The sequence below is a fragment of the Stegostoma tigrinum genome, chromosome X (genome assembly GCF_030684315.1).
Source record: "Stegostoma tigrinum isolate sSteTig4 chromosome X, sSteTig4.hap1, whole genome shotgun sequence".
Taxonomy (NCBI): Eukaryota; Metazoa; Chordata; class Chondrichthyes; order Orectolobiformes; family Stegostomatidae; genus Stegostoma; species Stegostoma tigrinum.
This window is the reverse complement of record NC_081404.1, coordinates 17,003,642-17,029,236: the sequence shown is the minus strand read 5'-3', so window position 1 is coordinate 17,029,236 and position 25,595 is coordinate 17,003,642. Positions and strand designations below refer to the sequence as shown.

General features: G+C 43.9%; 1 protein-coding gene across 1 annotated transcript in view; it reads right to left on the bottom strand.

The window, feature by feature from the left end:
• Positions 1–21,226, bottom strand: part of bloc1s1 (biogenesis of lysosomal organelles complex-1, subunit 1) — a 103,846-nt gene extending 82,620 nt beyond the window's left edge. Inside the window, exon 1 of the mRNA XM_048523266.2 lies at positions 21,083–21,226. Coding sequence (XP_048379223.2) covers positions 21,083–21,194 — 112 coding nt within the window. The 5' untranslated portion in view covers positions 21,195–21,226. The remainder of the gene's footprint in view (positions 1–21,082) is intronic.
• Between the last annotated feature and the right edge of the window lie 4,369 nt (positions 21,227–25,595).

Below are 25,595 nucleotides of genomic sequence, written 5' to 3'. Positions count from 1 at the left end.
CTAATCAGGGAAATCATACTCAATGAGATCCAACAGACTGATCTCATCCTAAATCACAACTTTATCCGAATTTGAAAATGTGTTCTGGAACTTTCTCTTCAATAGTTTAAAAAACAAAAAGGCGTCCTCAGTGTGCAAGGTCCTACCAGAATGTAGAGTTCCCTCCTGCACCATTCACAGGTGCCGATTTAATACAAATCATCATTCGTACAAGAAACATGCAAAATTAAAGCCAGTACTAGAAGAATAAAAGGCAGCTTTCCAAGCATTGATACAACATGTCCTACTCTCCAGTTTCTCGGTATGTATCCCACTTTGAGCATACCCGGAACCAATGATAAGTGCTATACAGAATGCCAGACGTGGACAGCTAGTTAACAATTAGTCAGTGTGCATTCAGTTTGTGAAAGCACAGCAGTATTAGTTAATGTAAGTGCTATCAGCCTGCCTAAAATTTCCTTCCGTATGCAAGGTTCCATTCTCAATTTGGCAGCTTTATTTATGCTATCACTTTCTTGTAACATTAAAATACCAACAGTAATGGATTCAGAAATGTCTTCAGCAGCTTTCAAAATATTCATTAAAAAATCCTCCTTGGTTGGGGGCAAATGCTGAGTGGACACAATTTGCTGCCACATTACAGGTGGAGTCTTCAGTTCCAGAGTCCACATTCAGCTTGAGTAACCGCACGTGTATGAGTTGGGGACTTATTTTTATACATGTCACTCAGCAAATCTCATGGTGGAACAGGCAGGAAGCTAACTCCTCAAATAGAACCTTAAGGAGTTGGAGGTCCTGACACCAAAGGACATCTCAACAGGCATGCATTCACTGCAAGCCAGAAGTAGCACTGAGGCCCATGGCAGGGACACCTGCAGCTAAACATTCTGGCCCTTGCACTCTTCCCTGGTCAACCTCCTGAGCATGTGCCACTTGCAGTCCATTCTCCCTCCATGCTCTGTGCAACTTAAGACTGCCCACCATGCAGCCTGATCAATCAGGGCACAGGATAGACAAATGCTCTCCAAAGAGGACAGGGCAGCAGCTACTCAGTCCCAAGGCCTGCGAGTACCTAATCTGCTACACACCTCTCATATGCAGTTAGGAACTGGAAGATACATACGGTTTATGCAGGGAGACCTTAGTTGCAAAGATTCATCCTACAATCCATATTCTAAATTTTGGCATCCCACCCAATTAAGGTCAACCGCTTCCCTCTCTTCCTGCTCCTCGGACCAGTGCAAGATTCCACACTATGAAACAGAAAGGGAATCAGTCCAGGTCGGTTACATACAGGTTCTGGTAATCAGTTAAATGCGGCTCTCAGAAACACAGAATGAGAAGTGCAGATGCAGGCCAACCAACCCCTTATCTGTACCGAGTGGCAGAGCTCCTGTGGCACGGTGATAGTGTCCCTACCTCTGAGCCAGAAGGCCTGGGTTCAGGTTCCACCTGCTCCACGGAGGGGTCATAACATCTCTGAACAGACTGATATATAAAATATCTGAGCCTTTACCCTGTAATAGCGCTATACAATGAATCCCTGGCCTTTTCCATTAAAATATTTATCTTATTAACCAACCAGGTTACTCTGCCTTCAATCTCAAGTAAGGAACAGTAGTAAGGGTCTGGATAAGGATTTGGAATTGCTATTACCTATTTCAATCCTTACCAACACTAACAATAGCAACATTAGAATGATCAGTGGATCCCAACTCTAATTATTTTTCACTAAGACAGCATGATAACTTGGGTTAGAGACAATGGGAACTGCAGATGCTGGAGAATCAGAGATAAGAAAGTGTGAAGCTGGATGAACACAGCAGGCCGAGCAGCATCTTAGGAGCACAAAAGCTGACATTTTGGGCCTAGACCCTTCATCAGAAAAGGGGATGGGGAGAGGGTTCAGAAATAAATAGGGACAGAGGGGGAGGCAGACTGAAGACGGATCGAGGAGAAGATAGGTGGAGAGGAGAATATAGATGGGGAGGGGGTAGGTCAGTCCGGGGAGGACGGACAGGTCAAGGACGTGGGATGAGGTTAGTAGGTAGGGAATGGAGGTGCGGCTTGAGGTGGGAGGAGGGGATAGGTGAGAGGAAGGACAGGTTAGGGAGGCGGGGACGAGCTGGGCTGGATTTGGGATACAGTGGGGGGAGGGAGATTTTGAAGGTTGTGAAGTTCAAGCTTCACAATCTCCCCTCCCCACACTGCATCCCAAATCCAGCCCAGCTCGTCCCCGCCTCCCTAACCTGTCCTTCATCTCACCTATCCCCTCCTCCCACCTCAAGCCGCACCTCCATTTCCTACCTAATAACCTCATCCCGCCCCCTTGACCTGTCCGTCCTCCCCGGACTGACCTACCCCCTCCCCACCTATATTCTCCTCTCCACCTATCTTCTCCTCTATCCGTCTTCAGTCTGCTTCCCCCTCTGTCCCTATTTATTTCTGAACCCTCTCCCTATCCCCTTTTCTGATGAAGGGTCTAGGCCCGAACCGTCAGCTTCTGTGCTCCTAAGATGCTGCTCGGCCTGCTGTGTTCATCCAGCTCCACACTTTGATAACTTGGGTTATCCTGGCCAACATTCTTCCCTCAACTAACACAATCACAATGCATTAACTGGTTAATTATCTCTCTGCAGTTTATGTGACCCTACAACATACAAACTGACGGTGACATTTGCTTACAAATAGAATACTACACTTTTCAATGCATCTGGTAACCGAAAAGTGCTTTGGGATATCCTGAGGATATGAAAGGTGCGACAATGAATACAAAGTCTCTTCTTCTTCTAGCTGCTAGATACAATGAGATTGATGCCTTTGGTTACCTATTCTGTGACTCATGGTCTTCCTCTTCCTTCTTATCTTGCTCCTACTTGGCATCCTCAATCACTCCATTATATCTCTTCCCGTCCACTAGAAACTGGATCATTTCACCGCCTGTCCTTTGGTATGTGATTAATTCCAATATATCCCAGTGTATTCACCCATGAATCACTGGAACCCAAAACCAGCCTTCATGTACGAGTTAACAACTAGCTTTCCTTCCTGAGCCTCTTTTAATCCTCTGAAACGTTGTTGTTAACACTCTCCAAATTACTGCTGACATTAAGAACTCAATGCGATAATGTCTCCACCCCCCACCAGTTTACCAATTGGCAAAACTAAAATTATTTTCAGATCTCAACAAAAATTATGCACCCCCTGCTTGCTATGGCTTCATTAACCTTCTTGGCTCTTGAGCTAGGTCAGGATAATTGAAAGCTTGGTGAATGTTTAACCTTAAAACTGAGTTACTTCCCTAGAAAAAAACACTTTTCTCCACTACCACAACATTGTGGTTTCAGCAGTAATATAAATCACAATCTATAGCTTCATCATCTTAAATCTAGACTTCTCCAATTGTCAGCTAAGCTCCACCTCCATGCAGAAAACAAGACGTTGACACTTCCATCAGCCATGTTGCTTCAAAGTTTCAGCGATTCCTACCAAACTTGCCAAGATCCTGGTCCTCGTTGATTTAAACATGCACTATCAATCTTCTCCACCTACAGCCCTTGCATAGTCTCTGCTCCTCTGATATCACACCACTCCTTGCCACCTCCTTTTGTTTTCAAACTCTCCTCAAACTCTTTTTTGTTCAATTATGCCATAATGCTTCCTCTGATCCTCAAGGTTTCCCTTTCTCCATCATGCATGCAATCCAGTTTCATCTTCACAATGTAAAAGATGATTTGAGACATCTTCTTGCGCATGGGATGCATTATGGAGATGAGAGTTGTGGCTGCTGTAAATAAGGTTTGCTAATTCTAACAAGTGTCTAAAATTGCCTGCAACTAATGAAGGGGAAAGTGTGCAGCAAAAACCACTAATACTTCAGCCTTATAATAATCATTATGAAATATTATACAGTATTATCTACATGTTGGTATCAATGTGAAGTGCAAGAAGGTAATTACACACAGTCCAATTGTACAACTTTATAATGATGGCCACTGGACAAACCTTTCTACAACTTGTCAAGCCGTCATGGTAATTATTGGGTTATGGAGATAGAAACATTGCTTTAAGCAAAAACCCCGCTGCTCTTGAAACTCACTCTATAATTTCAGCTGGTTTTAAAAGGCACTTCCTCTACAAAGAAGTGTTTGGCAAATCTTATTAGATCTATTTGTAAACATTGCACTGAAACGTATAATTGAACCACTTGCAAATGTTGTTAGCCAGATATGGTTCCTCTGCCTCCTTATCATAAAGAAAGATTTGTACAACACCGTGAAATCAAAGGCAGTGAGCATCACAACTTAGATTTTCGCCAAGTACATTTTCACGTATCTAGTGAAAAGGACCGCTCTCCAAAAACACCCAAACTCCCAGGAATCCGCAATTTTTTTGCATAAAATCATCCAGGACAGCATTGCAGACTGAACGAATGGCATTCTGTGCCTATTTTAAAATTTGTCATGATGTAATTAATGGGTAATTTTCCATAAAAGAAACTGTAGGTAGAATTACAGAGAAGATATTACACAAAAAAACCCATTCAGTCCAACCAGTCAAGCCTCTTCCCTTCCTCGTCCAACTACAAACCCTCTATTCCAATCTCCCAAATATACGTATGCAGCCATTCCTCAAGATGCATTTATACCATTCAACTCAGCTCAGCTTGCTAGACAACAAGCATGTAGATCGCATTAGTGCTAACAGCTTGGGCTTTGATTCCTGTTCCAACCAGGGCAGACTCGGGAACTGCCTCCTCACCCTATCTGTAGGAAACATCACAGCACTACACTCCGGTTCAGCAAAGGACCAAGACCTGCCATTTGTTGAGGAAATGACAAGGATGAAGAAGAGGAGGAGATGGCGGGGTGAGGTTCTATTTTTGCCTTTTCTGGGCATTCTATTATTTTTGTTGTCATCAACGGTCTATAATTTCTTGGATATGTTCTATCCCCTTGTGAGACAAATATCAGTACATTAACTATCTGCCAGGTCTCTGGCACTACACTCTTATCTACTGAAATTTAAAAAGAAGGCATAAAATTGCTTCTCTGCCATCTCTCCTCTGGACACTTAAAATGCACAAATGCAATCCATCCACACCAGGAGTTCTGAAGAAGGGTCGCTGGACTCAAAATGTTAACTCTGCTTACTCTCCACAGATGCTGCCAGACCTGCTGAGTTTCTCCAGCAATTTCTGTTTGTGTTTCGGGAGTTTTATTAGTTTATTTAGTAATTTTCCTCTTTTGACTTTAAATGGGTATCAATTTTATCTCCTTTTCCAATATCATGTCCAGCTGCTTCACCTCTTCGATAAGTACTGAAGCAAGCAATTCTTCGCTTTTCGGCAATCTCGCTATCACTGACAATATTTTTACTTTTTCCATCCTTTAGCGATCCCATTACGAAATTACTTTTGTTTCTTTTCCATTTTTTAAAATAGTGCCTATAGAATAGAATGGAAAAATTCCATATAGAAACCATAAGACAAATGAAAAGGTAGTTGAAATTGCAGAAGAAAAAGATCTCTTAAAAAAGTGGCAGCCAAAAAAAGAGAATGTCAGTGTTTTGGCCATGGCGTGGAGGTGCTGCTGCTGGACTGGGATGGACAAAGTCAGAAGTTACCCAACACCAGATTATCGTCCAACAGGTTTATTTGAAATCACAAGTTTTCAGAGCGTATCCCTGTCGGCAGGTGACAAGCACAACACCACATAACCCTGCCACAGCAAACTCTGCAACACATCAGATTATCGACATAGATACTACCACCACACATGGTAACACCACCCATTATGTACTCATCACACACTCATGTGGCTCGGCCAACGTTGTCTACCTCATACACTGCAGGCAAGGATGCCCTAAGGCACGGTAGATTGGCAACATTTCACAGATGCTACAGCAACGGATGATTGGACACCGTGCAACAATCGCCAGACAGGGGCGTTCCCTCCCACTCAGGGAACACTTCAGTGGCCAAGGACCCTCAGCTTCCAATCTTCGGGTAAGCATCCTCCAAGGCAGCCTTCGAGATAACAACGCAGAATCACCGAGGAGAAACTGACAGCCAAGTTCCACACCCGTGAAGATGGCCTCAACTGTGATCTTGGGTTCATGGTGCGCGACGTGTGACCCCACCACACTGTTCTGTATCTGTAAAATCTTCCCTACTGTCCTGTTTTGACACCATCACCTTGATAATTTGTTATGATCTCTCTACCTCAATTAGTTCATACAGTTTTGGATTACTTGTTATTTTGCTTAGATCCTTGGCATGCGACTCTTCTACATATCATGTTATTTCCGCCATTTGGTGCATCTCTCCAACACTACCTTATTTTAAATTTTTCTGTTATTATCTCCCTGTTAATCAGTTTATACATTATCTCCTTGACAGCTGTTATTCAGCTGTTGACACTTTGCTCACATTGTCTGACACACTTGACGACCTGCAGAGATTTATTATTCGACACTCCACTCACATCATTTGTATGAGCTTTTGATCGCTCTGCCTATTAATGTCTCCAGTTATAAATTCTGCACCTGTATGCTTTTTTTTCACTTCACCTGACAAAGGGGCAGCACTTCGAAATCTTGTGATTTCGAATAAACCTGTTGGACTATAATCTGGTGACATGTGACTTCTGACCTGGTTCACCCCAGTGCAACATCGGCACCTCCACATCACGCATGAACTGCAGTGGTTCAAGAAGGCAACTTACCAGCACCTTCTCAAGGGCACCTAGGGCAATAAATAGAAATAATAATAACAATAATAATAATAATAATAATAATAATAATAAGCACCCATCTCCTATGAGTGAAAATTTTAAAAAAATTCATGTGATGAGAGTGTCACTGGCTGGGTCAACATTTATTGCCCACGTCTAATTGCACGAGAAGGTGGTGATGAACTGCCTTCTTGAACCACTGCAATCCACGCACTGCAAGTACGTCCCTATGACTTCAGGGAGGAAGTCCCAGGATTTTAACCCAGGGACACTGAAGGAACAGTGATGTACTTCCAGTCAGGACGGTGAGTGGAGTGGAGGGGAACTTGCAGGGGGTGGCGTTCCCATGTATCTTCTGCCCTTGTCCTTCTCGATGGAAGTGGTCATGGTTTGGAAGGTGCTGTCTGAGGACCTTTGGTGAATTTCTGCAGTGCATCGTGTAGATGGTACACACCGCTGCTACTGTGCATCAGTGATGGAGGGTGTGGATGTTTGTGGATATGATGCCAATAAAGTGAACTGCTTTGTCTTGGATAGTGTCAAACTTCCTGAGTGTTGCTGGAGCAACATTCCTCCAGGCAAGATGCAACAAGAATGGATAAAGGAAGCTAATGGATTTACTTAACTTGGATTTCCAAAAGGCATTTGACAAGGTGCCTCACAAAATAGAGAGCTCAAGGTGTAGGGGTAACATCTTAACATGGATAGATGGTTAGTTAGCCAACAGAAAAGAGAGTAGACATAAACAGGTCATAAGACCATAAGACATAGGAGTGGAAGTAAGGCCATTCAGCCCATCGAGTCCACGCTGCCATTTAATCACGGCTGATGGGCATTTCAACTCCACTTATCCGCACTCTCCCCGTAGTCCATAATTCCTTGCGACTTCAAGAAATTATCAATCTCTGCCTTGAAGACATTTAACGTCCTGGCCTCCACTGCGCTCCGTGGTAATGAATTCCACAGGCCCACCACTCTCTGGCTGAAGAAATGTCTCCTCATTTCCGTTTTAAATTTACCCCCTCTAATTCTAAGGCTGTGCCCACAGGTCCTGGTCTCCTTGCCTATCAGAAACAACCTTCCAGCGTCCAGCCTTTCTAAGCCATACATTATCTTGTATGTTCTGATTAGATCTCCCCTCAACCTTCCAAACTCTAATGAATACAATCCTGGGATCCTCAGCCGTTCATCGTATGTCAGGCCTACCATTCCAGGGATCATCCGTGAGAGTCTCAGCTGGACACGCTCCAATGCCAGTCTGTCCTACCTGAGGTGTGGGGCCCAAAATTGGACACAGTATTCTAAATGGGGCCTAACTAGAGCTTTATAAAGTCTCAGAAGCACATCGATGCTTTAATATTCCAACCCTCTTGAGATAAATGACAACATTACGTTCACTTTTTTAATCACGGACTCAACCTGCAAGTTAACCTTTAAAGAATCCTGGACCAGCACTCCCAGATCCCTTTGCACTTCGGCTTTATGAATTTTCTCACCGTTTAGAAAATAGTCCACGCCTATATTCTTTTTTCCAAAGTGCAAGACCTCGCATTTGCTCACCTTGAATTTCATCAGCCATTTCCTGGACCACTCTCCTAAACTGTCTAAATCGTTCTGCAGCCGTCCCACCTCCTCAGTACTACCTGCTTGTTCAGGGGGTAAACTACAATGAGTGGAATGCCAGAAATCAGTGTGGAACCTCAACAACTATTTACAATTTACTCCACTGATCTGACTGAAGGGACCCAACGTATGTCAGCTAAATTTAATGACAAAGATAGGTAGGAAGGCAAGTCGCAGAGTATGCAAGGAGTCTATAAAGGGATGTAGATAGTTTAAGTGACTGGGCAAAAGGTTGGAAGATGGCTGATAATGTTGGAAAATGCCAACTTGTCCATTTTGACAAGAAAACTTTAAAAGCAACAATATTGAGGGGGATAATAAAATGTGAGGCTGGATGAACACAGCAGGCCAAGCAGCATCTCAGGAGCACAAAAGCTCTCGTTTCGGGCCTAGACCCTTCATCAGAGAGGGGGATGGGGAGAGGGAACTGGAATAAATAGGGAAAGAGGGGGAGGCAGACCGAAGATGGAGAGTAAAGAAGATAGGTGGAGAGAGTGTAGGTGGAGAGGTAGGGAGGGGATAGGTCAGTCCAGGGAAGACGGACAGGTCAAGGAGGTGGGATGAGGTTAGTAGGTAGATGGGGGTGCGGCTTGGGGTGGGAGGAAGGGATGGGTGAGAGGAAGAACCGGTTAGGGAGGCAGAGACAGGTTGGACTGGTTTTGGGATGCAGTGGGTGGGGGGGGGGAAGAGCTGGGCTGGTTGTGTGGTGCAGTGGGGGGAGGGGACGAACTGGGCTGGTTTAGGGATGCAGTAGGGGAAGGGGAGATTTTGAAACTGGTGAAGTCCACATTGATACCATATGGCTGCAGGGTTCCCAGGCGGAATATGAGTTGCTGCTCCTGCAACCTTCGGGTGGCATCATTGTGGCAGTGCAGGAGGCCCATGATGGACATGTCATCTAGAGAATGGGAGGGGGAGTGGAAATGGTTTGCGACTGGGAGGTGCAGTTGTTTGTGGCGAACTGAGCGGAGGTGTTCTGCAAAACGGTCCAGCTCTTCCCCCCCCCACCCACTGCATCCCAAAACCAGTCCAACCTGTCTCTGCCTCCCTAACCGGTTCTTCCTCTCACCCATCCCTTCCTCCCACCCCAAGCCGCACCCCCAGCTACCCACTAACCTCATCCCACCTCCTTGACCTGTCCGTCTTCCCTGGACTGACCTATCCCCTCCCTACCTCCCCACCTATACTCTCTCCACCTATCTTCTTTACTCTCCATCTTCGGTCCGCCTCCCCCCCTCTCCCTATTTATTCCAGTTCCCTCTCCCCATCCCCCTCTCTGATGAAGGGTCTAGGCCCGAAACGTCAGCTTTTGTGCTCCTGAGATGCTGCTTGGCCTGCTGTGTTCATCCAGCCTCACATTTTATTATCTTGGAATTCTCCAGCATCTGCAGTTCCCATTATCTCTGATAATATTGAGGGGGACTGAGGTTGTCCAGGATGCTGGTGGGGCCACTTTTGGAGTACTATATACAGTTCTGGTCACCCTGCAATAGGAAGGATATTATTAAATTGGAGAGGATACAGAAAAGATTTACCAGGATGTTGCCAAAACTGGAGGGTTTGAGTTATAAGGACAGGCTGGGACTTTTTGCTGGAGCATAGGAGGTTGAGGGGTAATCTTATTGAGGTTTATAAGATCATGAAGGGCATAGATAAGGTAAATAGCAAAAGGTCTTTTCCCGGGGGATGGGGAGGGTTCAAAGCTAGAGGGCATATTTTTAAGGTGAGAGGAGAAAGATTTAAAGGGACCTGAGGGGCAACTTTTTCACACGGGGTTGGTTCGTATATGGAATGAACTGCCAGAGGAAGTGGTAGACGCATTGTTTCCATGCTCTATCACTCTGTAACTCTGAGGTACTGAAAGATGTGTGTCCTAGTCCATAAATCACAAAATGTTAGTCTGCAATGAAAGGCAAATAGAATGGTGGAATGTAAACAGAAAGGGTGCAGAAACTCAGTGGTCTGGCAGCATCTTCAAGAGACATTCTGGACTCAGAACATTAACTGTCTGTCTATCTGTCAGTCTCTCTCTCTCTATGGATGACGCCAGACCTGCTGAGTTTCTCGAGCACTTGCTGCTTTTACTTAATATTTCCAGCATTGCAGTATTTTACTTTAAAATTGAACATTATTGTTTATTGCAAAGGGAAATGGAATATAAAAGCAGGGATGTTTTGTTATAGTTGCACAGAAAAGTGGGATAAGTTTAAATGGGTCAGCACAAACATGATGGGCCAAAGGGCCGCATCTGTGCTGTTGACTCCACTACTTCAGATGTGATCTCAGGAATATACTGTACAGTTTTTGTATCCTTATTTGAGAAAGGTTAGAAATAGTTTAGAGAATGCTTACTTGACTGATTTCTAGGGTGCAGGGAATGTTTTATGAGGAAATGTTGGGCCAGTAGCCTTTGGAATTTAGAAGAGTCAGAGATGACTTAACTGAACTACACAAGATCCCGAATGGGCTCGACAGGGTAAATGCTGAAAGAGACAGTAAGAAAGTCCTGACCTGAAACGTCAGCTTTCCTGCTCCTCTGATGCTGCCTGGCCTGCTGTGTTCCTCCAGCTCCACACTGCGTTATAAATGCTGAAAGGAGGTTTTCGCTTGTGTGAGGTTAGAACTAGGGAGTACTGTTTAAAAATAAGACTTCTCCCATTTAAGATGGAGATGAGGAAATCTCTTTTTCTTCAGCTGGTTACGGGTCTGTGGAACTCTTTGCCAGAGAGTGGAGGAACCTGGGTCATTGAATATTTTTAATGCAGAAGTAGACAGATTCTTGACTAACAATGGAGTGAAAGGTTATCAGGGGTACGTGGGAATGTGGGGTTAAGGTCACAATCAGATCACCCGTGATGTTATTGAATAGTAGAGCATGCTTGAGGGACCAGTCCTATTGAGGGTCGAGTCTTGACTGGTACGTTTGTACATTTTGAGGAAAATTGTGAAGAAGGACAGCGGGGTTTACGATGGGAATTTTATCATTTAGGACAGAGACAATGAAAAGGACAGCTGTCAAGTGTGGAGCAATTAAAATCAGGGATGCGCAAGAGGCAAGAATTGAGGGAATGCAGAGACCTTGGCACAACATGTTACAGTGGTATGTCAACATCATGTGTAGGCCCAGGCAGGAAATATTTGAGAGGAAGTTGGTAGACTGACATGAAACAAAGGGTTCCAGTTAAAAGGAAGTTGTTTTAAGTGGAGAAAGGTTGCAAGTGGGGAAGTGATGACCTAGTGGTATTATCGCTGGACTGTTAACCCAGAGACAGATAACGTTCTGGGGACCTGGGTTTGAAGCCCACCATGGCAGATGGTGGAATTTGAATTAATAAATACCTGGAATTAAGAGTCAAATGATGACTGTGAATCTTTTGTCAACTGTTGGAAAAACCCATCTGGTTCACTAATGCCCTTTAGGGAAGGAAACTGCCATCCTTACCTGGTCTGGCTGACATGCGACTTCAGATCTACAGCAACGTGGTTGACTCCTAATGACCTCTGGACAATAAATGCTGCCAGGCCAGTGACAGCCTCATCCCGTGAACGAATAAAGGCAAAAAAGAAGTCCTCCAGTGTTGGATGACTTTGTACATAGTTTGCATTTGGGGCTTACACTCAAAACATCAAATGGTGTTGTTGATAAAAAGCATGGAGGATTGAAATACTTCAGGTAAATATGATCGAGTTGCAAGGGTTTGGAGTATGCATTCAAATGGAAAGATGCTGAAAAGTGTTGGTAGAGTTAATCTAGGAAAAAAATGATAATTCCTTGCAAGTCTGAGTATAAATAAAAAGAAACTAAGAGCATTTGGGGCTTCAGAAATACGGGAATAGAGTATAACAGAAAAAAGGATAACTGCTAGGTCCACTGCTTGTCATCATATTTGGATGTGATCATAGGAGGTATGGTTCAGTGAAGTAGTGGACAGCGAAGATGTACAATGGGATTTTGATCAGATGGGCCAATGGGGCAAAGGATTGGCAGACAGACTTCAATTTAGATACATGTGAGGTGTTGCATTTTGAAAAGGCAAATCAGAACATATACACTTAATGGTAAGGTCCTGTGGAATGTTGCTGAACAAAGAGGCCTTGGAGTGCAGGTTCCATAAGTGGAGCGCAGATAGACAGGACAGCAAGGGCATTTAGTATGCTTGCCTTTATTGGCCACTGCATTGAGTATAGGAGTTGGGAGGTCATGTTGTAGCTGTACAGGACATTGGTTAGGCCACGTTTGGAGTATTCTGTGCAATTCTGGTCTCCCTGCTATAGGAAGAATGTTGTGAAACTTGAAAGGGTTCAGAAAAGATCCATGAGGATGTAGCCAGCGTTAGAGGGTTTGAACTATAGAGAGGGGCTGAACAGGCTGGGGCTGTTTTCCCTGGTGCATTGGAGGCTGAGGGTTGACCTTATAGAGGCTTATAAGATCATGAAGACATAGAACATAGAACATAGAAAAGTACAGCACAGTACAGGCCCTTCGGCCCACGATGTTGTGCCGTGGAATAATCCTAATCCAAAAGTAAAATAACCTTACCTACATTCCCCTCAATTCACTGCTGTCCATGTGCATGTCCAGCAGTCGCTTAAATGTCACTAATGACTCCGCTTCCACAACTACCACTGGCAAAGTATTCCATGCGCTCACAACTCTCTGGGTGAAGAACCTCCCTCTGACGTCTCCTCTGTACCTTCCTCCTAACACCTTAAAACTGTGATCCCTCGCGACAGTCAATCCTGCCCTGGGGAAAAGTCTCTGGCTATCGACTCTATCTATGCCTCTCATTACCTTGTACACCTCGATCAGGTCACCTCTCTTCCTTCTTCTCTCCAGAGAGAAAAGTCCGAGCTCAGTCAACCTCTCCTCGTAAGACAAGCCCTCCAGTACAGGCAGCATCCTGGTAAACCTCCTTTGCACCCTCTCCAAAGCCTCCACATCTTTCCTATAATAGGGCGACCAGATCTGGACACAATATTCCAGTGTGGTCTCACCAGGGTTTTGTAGAGCTGCAGCATAACCTCGCGGCTCTTAAACTCGAACCCCCGATAACGAAAGCCAAAACACCATATGCTTTCTTAACAACCTTATCCACTTGGGTGGCAACTTGGAGGGAGCTATGCACTTGAACACCAAGATCCCGCTGTTCCTCCACACTGTCGAGAATCCTGCCTTTAATCCTATATTCAGCATTTAAGTTCGACCTTCCAAAATGCATCACTTCGCATTTATCCAGGTTGAACTCCATCTGCCATTTCAGCCCAGCTCTGCATTCTATCAATGTCTCGCTGAAGCCTGCAATAGCCCTCGATACTATCAACGGCACCTCCAACCTTTGTGTCATCAGCAAACATACTAACCCACCCCTCAACCTCCTCATCCAAGTCATTTATAAAAACTACAAAGAGCAGAGGCCCAAGAACAGAGCTCTGTGGGACACCACGCAGTACTGACCTCCAGGCAGAATACTTACCATCTACAACCACTCTCTGCCTCCTGTCAGCCAACCAATTCTGAATCCAGACAGCCAAATCACCCTGTATCCCATACCTCCTGACTTTATGAATGAGCCTGCTGTGGGGAACCTTATCAAATGCCTTGCTGAAGTCCATGTACACCACATCCACTGCTCGACCCTCATCAACCTGTCTCGTGACCTCCTCAAAGAACTCAATAAGATTTGTAAGGCATGACCTGCCCCTCACAAAGCCATGCCGACTCCCTTTAATCATGCTATGCTTTCCCAAATAGTCATAAATCCTATCCCTCAGAATTCTTTCCAAAACCTTGCTGACCACAGACGTAAGACTGACTGGTCTGTAATTTCCAGGGATTTCCCTATTCCCTTTCTTGAAAAGAGGAACAACATTTGCCTCCCTCCAATCTTCTGGTACAACTCCCGTGGAGAGTGAGGAAGCAAAGATCTTCACCAGCAGCTTAGCAAACTCCTTTCTCGCTTCCCGGAGCAACCGAGGATAACTCTGGTCTAGCCCTGGGGATTTATCAATCTTAATGTTTGCCAAAATTTCCAGCACATCAACTTCCTCAATCTTGATCTGTTCAAGCCTGTTTTCCTGCTCCTCAAAGTTCTCATTCACAACAAGGTCCCTTTCCTTGGTGAAAACCGAAGCAAAAAACTCATTTAGGGCTTCCCCTATTTGCTCAGACTCCACGCACAAGTTCCCTTCGCTATCCCTGATTGGTCCTACCTTCTCCCTGATCATTCTCATATTCCTCACGTAAGAGTAAAATGCCTTCGGGTTCTCCCTAATCCTTCCTGCCAAGCCTTTTTCGCGCCCCCTCCTGGCCCTCCTCAGTCTACTTTTGGGCTCCTTCTGAGCAAGCCTGTAATCCTCTAAAGCTGTACTAGACCCTTGCTTCCTCCACCTTACGTACGCTACCTTTTTCTTTTTGACAAGAAGCACCTCTGTAGCCGTCATACAAGGCTCCTTAATCTTACCCCTTCTTACCTGTCTCAGAGGAACAAATTTATACATCACTCGCAACAACTGCTCCTTAAACAGCCTCCACATGTCTGCTGTGCCCTTTCTGTGGAACAATTGCTCCCAATCTATACTTCCCAACTCCTGTCCAATAGTGTCATAGTTTCCTTTACCCCAATTAAATATCTTCCCCTGGTAACTGCTCCTTTCCCTTTCCATGGCTATGGTAAATGTGAGGCTGTTGTGGTCAGTGTCGCCAAAGTGTTCTGCCACCACGAGATCGGACACCTGTCCTGGCTCATTGCCGAGCACCAAATCCAAAATGGCATCCCCCCCCGCCCCCCCCTCGTCGGCCTGTCCACATACTGGGTAAGGAAACTCTCCTGAACACACCTGGCAAAAAAGGCTCCATCCAAACCATCTGCACTGAGGAGGTTCCAATCTATGTTGGGAAAGTTGAAGTCACCCATAACAACAGCCCTGTCACGTTTGCACTTTTCAACAATCTGCCGGCCTATGAATTCTTCGATCTCCCAACTGCTATTTGGGGGTCTGTAGAAAACCCCCAGTGAGGTGACTGCTCCCTTGCTGTTCCTAACTTCCACCCATACTGACTCGGTCGATTAACCATCCTCGGCAACCTCAGCAGACGAGTCCTCGTCAAAAGTTCTTTCAGCCGCCGTTATACTGCCCTTGACCAACAAAGCCACACCTCCCCCTCTTTTACCACCTTCCCTGACCTTAACGAAAGATCTAAACCCTGGAACCTGCAACATCCATTCCTGACCCTGCTCTATCCATGTCTCTGAAATGGCCACAACATCGAAGTCCCAGGTACCTATCCAAGCTGCAAGCTCACCTACCTTATTCCGGAGACTCCTGGCATTAAAGTAGCCACACTTCAATCCAGCTTGCTGTCTGCCAGCACACTCCTGTGACAGTGAGGTCCTGACCATGTCCTCCCTACGCTCATCTTCCTGTGTACTAGGACTACACCTCAGTTTCCCATCCCCCTTCTGAGCTAGTTTGAATCCACTCGAATAGCACTAGCGAATTTCCCACCCAGGATATTAGTGCCCCTCTGGTTCAAGTGGAGACCGTCCTGTTTGTAGAGGTCCCACCTTCCCCAGAATGAGCCCCAATTGTCCATGTACCTGAAGCCCTCCCTCCTGCACCATCCCTGCAGCCAAGTGTTCAGCTGAAATCTCTCCCTGTTCTTTGCCTCGCTATCACGTGGTACGGGTAACAACCCAGAGATAACCACTCTGTTTGTTCTAGCTCTCGGCTTCCACCCTAGCTCCCTCAAATCCTGCCTGACATCCCTCTCCCTCTTTCTACCTATGTCGTTGGTGCCTATGTGGACCACGACTTGGGGCTGGTCATGATGAGGGTGAATAGACATAGTCCTTTCGTTGAGGTAAAGGTGTCTAAAACAAGAGGGCGTAGTTTCAAGGCGAGAGAGGAAAAAAAGGAACTTGAGGGGCAAATTTTTCACACAGAGGGTGGTGTGTGTATGGACTGAACTGCCAGAGGAAGTGGTGGAGGCTGGTACAGTTACAACATTTAAAAGGCATCTGGATGGGTACATGAACAGGAAGGGGTTAGAGGGATATGGGCTAAGTGCTGGTAAATGGGACTAGGTTTATATAGAATATTTGGTCAACATGGACAAGTTGGACCAAAGAGTCTGATTCCATGCTGTATAGCTCTACGACTCTATAAGTGAGCATGGATAGGGTGAATAGCCAAGGTCTTTTTCCCCAGGGTAGAGGAGTCCAAACCTAGAGGGCATAGGTTTAAGAGATGACAAATTGTAGAGCTGGGTGAACACAGCAGGCCAGGCAGCATCTTAGGAGCACAAAAGCTAATGTTTCGGGCTTAGACCCTTCATCAGAACAAAAAAGCTTTAAGGTGACTGGGGAAAGATATGAGAGACCCAAGGGGCAACATTTTCCACACAGACGGTGCTGCACGTATGGAACGAGCTGCCAGAGGAAAGCAGCTGGTACAATAACAACATTTAAAAGGCATCTGGACGTGCACATGAATTCAAAGGATTGAGGCAGTTATGGGCCGAATGCTAGCAAATGGGACTAGGTCAATTTGGGATATCTGGTCAGCATGGATGGGTCGAAGTGAAGAGTCTGTTTCCATACTGTACAGTGACTCTATGGCTCCATAAATGAGATTTCAGAGTATTTAGAAAAATATATTCAGACAGTTCTGAGGTGAATTAGTCTAGAGGAGTCGTCAATTTAAAATGTTCATTTTAAGAGAGAGAAGCAAGGAAATTTCTTTGCAGAAAGTTGTTAGAATATGATATGCTTTGCCACTGGTAGCAGTTTAGGCAAAAACCATTGCATAATCTCAATCAGAGAAAGATATAGAGCAAGGGCATATGAGAGGAGTGAGATTAGTTTTGGATTGCTTCAAGGAAGAGCATAAATGAGGTGAATAGCAAAGGTCTTTTCCCTAGGGTAGGGGAATTCAAAACTTGAGGGTATAATTTTAAGGTGAGAGGAGAAAAATTTAAAAAGGGACTGGAGGGGGCAACATTTTCCACAAAGAGGGTGGTACATATGTGTAATGAATTGCCAAAGGTAGTGGTAGATGCAGATACAGTTACAACATTTAAAAGACATTTAGACAGGTACCATGAAAAGGAAAGCTTTACACGGATATAGGCCAAACACAGTCAAATGGGACTGGTTTAATTTGGGAAACCTGGTTGGCATGGACGATTTGGACTGAAGAGTCTGTTTCCGCGCTGTATGTTTCTAAGTTCCTCCTTCTGTGCTATAAACATCTGAAGGTCAAAACAAGTATTGGACATGACATATCACATATACACAAAATAAGACAGTTGTGGGAGAGGATGTAATCAGGGTAACATGGTGGCTCAGAAATTAGCACAGCTGTCTCACAGCACCAGGAGCTTGGGTTCGATTCCACCCTCGGGTGACTGTCTGTGTGGAGTTTGTACATCCTCCCCATTTCTGCGTGGGTTTCCTCCGGTGCTCTGGTTTCCTTCCACAGTCCAAAGATGTATAAGTTAGGTGGATTGGCTACGGGAAAATGCTCCATAGTTTGCAGGCTAGATGGGATGATGGGGGTAAAGAGGGTGGGAAGCTCCAGAGGGTCGATGTGGACTTGATGGGCTGAATGGTCTCTATCTGTACTTGGGGGATTTAATGATTCAGAGTCAGAATTACTTGGCTTCAGCCTGGAGTGAGCAGGAATCCTTCAGTCTTAATATTCAAACATCTTGCTCATTAATGACAGAGAGTAATTTTGTCACATAAGTCAGTCACTCAAGTGGTTTATAACAGCCATCTGAGCCTTCAGATAAAATTAGCAGGCAAAACCGGCATAATCAACTTAGTAGGCCAGTAAAAACTGAGCAGCAGCTTAAAAAGCATTAATATAGTACGTAGAAAACTAACAACTTAAAACCAATGCGGGGGAGGCCATCGCCTAGTGGTATTATCACTCGACTGTTCATCTAGAAACCCAGATAATGTTCTGGGGGCCTGGATTCGAATCCTGCCATGGCTGATAGTGGAATCTGAATTCAATAAATATCTTGAATTAAGAGTTTAAATGATGACCATAAATCCATTGCCGATTGTTGGTGGAAAATACCCATCTGGTAAAGGAAACTGCCATCCTTCCCTGGTCTAGCCTCCATGTGATTCCAAACCCACTGCAATGTTGAACTGAAGGGTCTGCTGCCACTGAAATATGGGCAATTTGGGATGGGCAATAAATGCTGCCTAGCCAGTGACACCCTCATCTCGTGAATGAATTTAAAAAAATATATAGGCATCAGTTATATTAAAAATACAGCAGGACATGGACCTCTCTAGTATTATAATGCTGGTTTACTCAACGTGGCTGAGGATTGAGGGAAAAGTTACATCTTCTTCGAGAAATTCTGAGATGTTGTGGATTTGTATTGATATTCTCATAATATTAAATGTAATACGGTGTCCAGCGTTGTTTCTATGGTGTGATATGAAGAAACTCCCAACCCCAGGATCACATTGACATACTCTGCTACTCAAACTTTACCTTGGCATCCTTCTTCCTTCTGCTGAGAGCTGATGACAGGCAGACTAGGAATTTTTTATTTTAATTCACTTGTGGGACAGGAGTGTTGTTGACCAGTTGAGTTTCTGGTCAATGCTAACTCGTAAGATGTTGATAATGAGGGATTCAGTGATGGTAGTACCATTGAATATCGAGGGGTGGTGGCTAATTTTATTGGAGAGGTCATTGCCTGGTATTTGTCTGGCGTGAATATTACTTGCCACTAATCAGCTGTAGCTTACATATTGCCCGGATCTTGTTGCACTTGAACATGGACTGCTTCACTATCTGAGGAGTCACGAATGGTACTGAACATTGTGAAAATGGTGGCAAATATCCCCACTTTTGCTTCGCTGCAGTTCTTTGTACGAATTTGAATGATAGATTATACCAAGCCATGTAAACCTGACTTGTTAACAACATGCTGACCTCCAAATAATAGTGCCACAAGTTAAGATCCCATTTCAGGACTTTAACATTTAATCCAGGCATCTACTTCAGTGTTGTACAGAGTGGAACATTGCCAGAGGTGCTGCTTTTCAGCTGAGACAGAAAGTGTGATGCCATCTGCACTGTTGGACGGATGTTAAATATCCCACAACACTGCACCAAAGTGCAGAGGTCTTCTCCTCATCAACTCACCCAACACTAATCACTCAACCAACTCCACGTTAAAGATATTAACTATTTATCTCAGTGCATTTCGCTTGATGTTTGCTGAATACAGCACTTACCTACAAGACAGTGAGCACAGCTCAAACATATCCAACAAAACACAATGGGATATTGAAAGGAACAATACAGATTTTTTTTTCTTATCTGTTTGCTGAGGCTGTCATACAAAACTTTAAGGAATAGGTATTCCTCCAGTGTGCTAGCCAACGTGCCTCCTTCACCACGAGAAATACATTAACTGGTCTTCATTAGCAGCTCTTCTTTTCCCCCAGCTTAAAAGTTACAAATCCCCTTGTCTGTCTAACCATTCTTCTCTCCCTCTGGTCTCCAGCTCCACCTATTTCTTGCTCCTTTACCCCCACCCACTTTAAAATCTTGACTTCAGCATATATGCCAGCGTTTCCTAACTACCATCAGTTCTAAAGAAGGGTCACTAGACCCGAAACATTTTAAAAAAAGAATACAGAAAATAGGTGCTGGAATAGGCCATTCAGTCCTTCAAGCCTGCACCACTATTCAATGAGGTCATAGCCAATCGTGCAATTTCAGTATCCCACTCCTGCTCTCTCTCTCGTAGTCCTTGATACCCTTAGCTGCAAGGTATCCTATTGAATATATCTAACAAATTGGCCCCAACAGCTTTCTCTTAACTCTTTTCTCTCCACAGATGCTGCTGCACCTGCTGAGTTTTTCCAGCAATTTCTGTTTTGGTTTCAGTTTTCAAGCATCCATTTTCTTTGTTTTATTAACTGGCCATTTATTGTTTATGACTCCAATAACATCTGCAAGTTAGATGTCCTGTTTGTATATATCATAGTGACAACACAGTAAAAGCATTGATAAAATAATTAATGGTAAGACACCTTTAAAACCTTAGATAAAGAAAAGCAAAACGCACTCGTTTTTTGGCCCTTAAACACAGACAAGTGATACCGAATCCAAAATGTTCATCGTTGGTTTAGAAACATAACTCATTATCATATAAACCCCATCAAGTACATGCTCACGACAACTTTGAAGAGCTGTCAATACAGAATGGTGAGAGAATTTTAATGGTGGCATTTTGGGAAAATTCTTTAACTTGCACACAATTACATTGTAATTGATTAAATTCCAGTTTATGGCTTGACATAGATGAGGCGAATATTACTCATGATTGCAGGTAAATTGCATCGAGTATAATTTTTCACTTACACTAACTGTTCGACAACAGTTTTATTTATTGTGCTTGTATAGCTAAAATAGAAAAAAGTTGAAAACCTCAGCTTGCACTATTATTGACAGCTCCATGTACCAATCACAAAAGCGGGTTTAGAGTTACGCTCCAACTTGGGGGCAGACATCCCGTTTCTCAGGGCCAATCAACAGGAGGGTGGGTCCGTCACCATGGAGATTTGGGCCTTGCTCTCAGGCTATGCGCAGGTTCTGCACAGTCGAGCGAGTAAATGGTCTCTCAGGCTCTGGCGGTTAAAGGGAAGCTAAGCTCCGGTGGTGAGAACAATAATGTCTGGACTCACCTTGTATTTCTTTGCGTTCGTTTTGCTTGGCCTGATGATCTTTAAGTAAACGAGACAACATGACGTCAGGACAAGTTCTTATGGAGAGAAACGCAGCGCAGATAATGAACATGGAATTCGGACTCAGATCTCGCGTGAGGGGCGGGATAGAGCTGTTCTGATCATGTGAACAGTTTAATCGCCTCTTTGACAGCTCTATAAAGAGACCTGTTAAGGCATTGGGAAAGTATGAACAGTGTTAGTGTGTCGTACGTTTAAAGTGCGTTTTTAAGCATATGGTTACCGGGTTTATGTATCTCCAGCCCACCTTGCTTTGTAGCTGTGGTTACCTCTGAGGCTCCACTTGAGCACATTCTCCAAGGCAGTATGGAGACGGTGCTACACTGTTAAAAGTGTCATTTTTCAGATGGGATTTTATGCTATCTACCCTATTGGGTAGATGTAGAAGATTCAATGCTCTTATTTTAAGGAAGAGCATAGCAGCATTCTTTAAAAAACCCTGTTTGCAGGGTATGTGCATTAATGACTGGGATAATATCTATTGCCTATCCTTGGTTGCATTTGAGAAGGTACTAGTGAATTGCCTTCTTGAGTCACTGTAGTCCATTGTGTGTAGGTACACCTACAATGCTGTTAGAGCTCCAGGATTTTGACCCAGTAACACTGAAGGAATAGTGTTTCCAGACAAGATGGCTTGGAGGAGAATTTGCAGGTGGAGTAGTGTTGGGGAGTCGGGAGGTGAATTGTTTGTTGCAAAGTCAAGGCTGGAATGAGGTCACAGTGGCCCTGATGAAATCCAAATTGTGTGTATTGATTGGAATCAGCCCAGTTGGATCTCTGAGTATGACATCCTTGATTGGGCTGTTAACCTTGTTCAATCAGTGACCCCTGGCTGACAAATATAAGCAGGAGATTCTGAGCTGGCTGTTTGGAGCCCATGTACTGTGCATATGTAAATTGGTGTCATGATACTGGCCTCTGACATGTTGAAATAACTACACAATGAGCAGTTTATGTTGAAGCAAGTGCTGTTTGATAGCACTATTGATGACCCTTTCAATTGCCTTTACTGATAGCCAAGAAATATTTGTTCTGCTTTTTGGCATACTTGGGCAGTTTTTCATACAGTTGGGTGGATTCCAGTGCTGTAGTTACACTGGAACAGGTTCAGAGGGCACTTAAGAGTCAACTGCTTTGCTGTGGGTCTGGAGTCACATAGACCTGGCTAAGTAAGGATATTTCCTTCCTTTTAAAAGAATTGTGTGGAAGGTTTTAGTGATAATGGTTTCATGGTCATCTTTTCAGCATTTAATTTCAGGCTCTTTTAATTATTGAATTCAAATTGCACTATCTGCTGTGCTGGGATTCAGGTGTCATAATCAATATTTGCTGTTCAGCAAACACTGATTGCATACAGCAATGTGACAATAACCAGGTAATGTGGCATGATGTTTCTCCAATTGCAAGTGACCCCACTTTTAAAGCACTTCATTAACTGTAAAGCACTTTGAGATAGCTTATTGGTTGTAAAACATCTATAATTGTACCACTGTCCCAGCTGAGAATAATCTAAACTGTGGTTAACATGAGCCATGTGTAAAGGGGGCTTGTTGTAAACCTGAATGAATGGAATTGTTAAAATAGATTGGGCTGGTGGCATTTACCCAGCTACTTGGTAAGCCTCTGACTTGTTTATTTAACAGCTGACGTGGGATCAGGGTTACTTTTTCCCCATGGACTAGAGAGCGGCCTCATACCAAAATTCAGTAAGGGTAACAAGTCAAGACTGGGGAAATCCCAGGCCCGTTAACATTAACTTTACTGATTATCGGCAAGTTGCCAGAAGGAATGACTAAAAATATACTGCATGATTTTCTGGACAGGGATGGGTTGATTCAGAGTTTTCTCTGCTTCCAAAGATATACTAAAATGTTTGTTATGATTGTGGTTTTCCTTCAGAAGAGGTCACTAAATAGATGAGAGCTCTTTACAAACTATTCCAATAGGTTGCTCAATAAGATAAAGTCCTATGGAATTGGCCTTGGGTTGGAAATACAAATTTGTGGCAAACTCCTAACCAGTATGATTATTGTTGTTACTTGAGCATTATTAGTGGGCTCCTGCAAAGATTGGTATTGGAACCAATTCTCTTTACAAAATTTTTAATATTCTTCAGGTAGCTCTTGACTCTTTTTGCTTGTCTGGGTGTGCCATGATCTTTTAGAAGATGACACTGTTGCCAGATATGCCTGTCTATTCTGGGGTCTCCTGGGAGTGGCAAGTTGTCCTGGGTATGATGAGTGATAGAATGATGCTAAGATTGGATGAGAGGTGCACCATAGGAATGGGATAGGTAGTTAATGAGGCAGATTTGGTAGGATGTAATCAGTCAGTCACCCAGCATAGAAACAGACCCTTTCGTCCAACTGTCCCATCTGATCAAGATCCTGTTGTACTGTGAGGTAACCTTCTTTGCTGTCCATGACACCAAAATTGTAGGTGTAATCAGCAAACCAACCAACCAACCATACCTCCCTATGTTCACATCCAAATCATTTATATAAATGACAAAAAGCAGTGGACCCAGCACCGATCCTTGTGGGACACCGCTAGTCCACACCGACCATGTTCCCAAACTAAACTAGTTTCACTTGCCTGCATTTGGCCTATATTGCTCCAAACCTTTCCTAATGTTCTTATCCGAATGTCTTTTACATATTGTAACTGTAGCTGCATATACCAAATCCGGCAGCAATTCATTCCACATGTGAGCGACTCGATATGAAAGTGTGGTGAGCCTGTGGAAATATATGCCACAAAAAGCATTTGAGCCCAAAATATTGAATGCTTTCAAGGAGGAGTTAGCCATAGGTTTTAGGGCTAGAGGGATCGAAGGGTATGGGGAGAAAGTGGAAACAAGGTATTGAGTTGATCAATCAGCCGCAAATGTGGTGTTGACAGGTTCGAATGGCTGGATGGCCGACTACCATCCTATTTTCTACAAAAAACTCATCCAGCGTCCACGGAAAGAAATGCTCAGTTAAACTTGACAAAACTGACACTTTGCCAAAAAAGATAAGATTCAGCCCAGAGGGTTTTGTAGTTTGGTGGTCTACCTCTCAGTCAGGAGATCTACGGTCAAGTCCCATTTTCCCCAGAGATGTCATAACAAGTCTGGGCAGGTTGTTTTTAAAATAGAAGTGCACAAATAAACATAGACTTAGTCTTATACCATGGTGTTGGATTAGGAGGAGCTTAGTTGTGATCTTAAATGCATAACTTCCAGAAGTTTGGTTCCAGTTATATCCTTCACCGAGTGGACTTCTGGGCGATGGGAGAAAAGGTGTAAAATTGTCAGATAACCCAATCATATACTGGGCGTTTGAACTATTTGACCAATGGAAGAATGAAATGGATATCAATTATATCCTAACCAGTGAGGAATAAAGATATGACCTTGACCTTATCACCACCTACCACAAGTAAAAGAACTATATCTGTTGTGAGCTTGATGCTTGTTAGTTGGAGAGAGTTGTAGGTTTGGGCCTTGTATTTAGAGTTCTCAGGTAAAATTTTTAAAAAGTTTGCTTTACTGGATGTCTATGAGGCCTGGACAAATTGACAGATTTTTGGATCACAGATTCCATGAAGAAATACATTATGGACTTTAACAGGTGGTATGAAAGATGGATGAATTCAGTTTTGGAATCCAGGGATTTGTACGAGCGTTCAAATGGCATGGCAGGATTACATGATGGTCAGGCTACTGGTTCAAACTGATGTTTGATTCTTGAAGAGGGAGAAACCAGCTGTCTTCTGCCTTGACTGTGTGTCGGGGGTGAGGGGTGGATGTTCTGCGCAACGGTCACTTGCTTTGGCAAAATGATTGGAATATTTTGTGGTGATCTGAGGAATAAAGGACACGGTGATTGACAAATTTTGACCTAGCCCAGATATTAGATGTAGTCAATAATACATTAACGGGTTCAAGACTGACAGACTCAGGACTAAAGCACTTTTAGCAGATCTGATTGCAGAAGGTAGCACTAACAAGAATCATGGATGCATAAATACAAGGAACAATGAAATAGTGTTTTCAGGTGAGACTCTAAGTCTCATTACTGGATGCATTGAGAAAGCAGAGAGGCAGGTTCCTCCTGATGCAGAGAATTGAGGAAGAGGATGAAAATAGCAGTCAATCTGAAGGACTGTGCATTTTCTGGGAGCATTCAAATAGAGGAAGTTGATCAATTTTTTTTAATGTAGTTGATTGTCACAGGGTTCAAGTGGTGTCTTGCAGTCACTCTAGTTTCCAGGAATTTGTATTTGAAATTGGTCCAATGCCTTTTTCGTTTCCTTCTCCTTTAAAGTTATGTCGTTACTGGAGTGTGAGGTGAAACTGAGCATTGTGATTGTCAGTGAATCACTGATAATCATAATGCTCAGTTTCACCATGACCATAGGAGACCGGTTTTCTAGATCAACTGCTACGTTCTAGGCTTTTTTTCATACT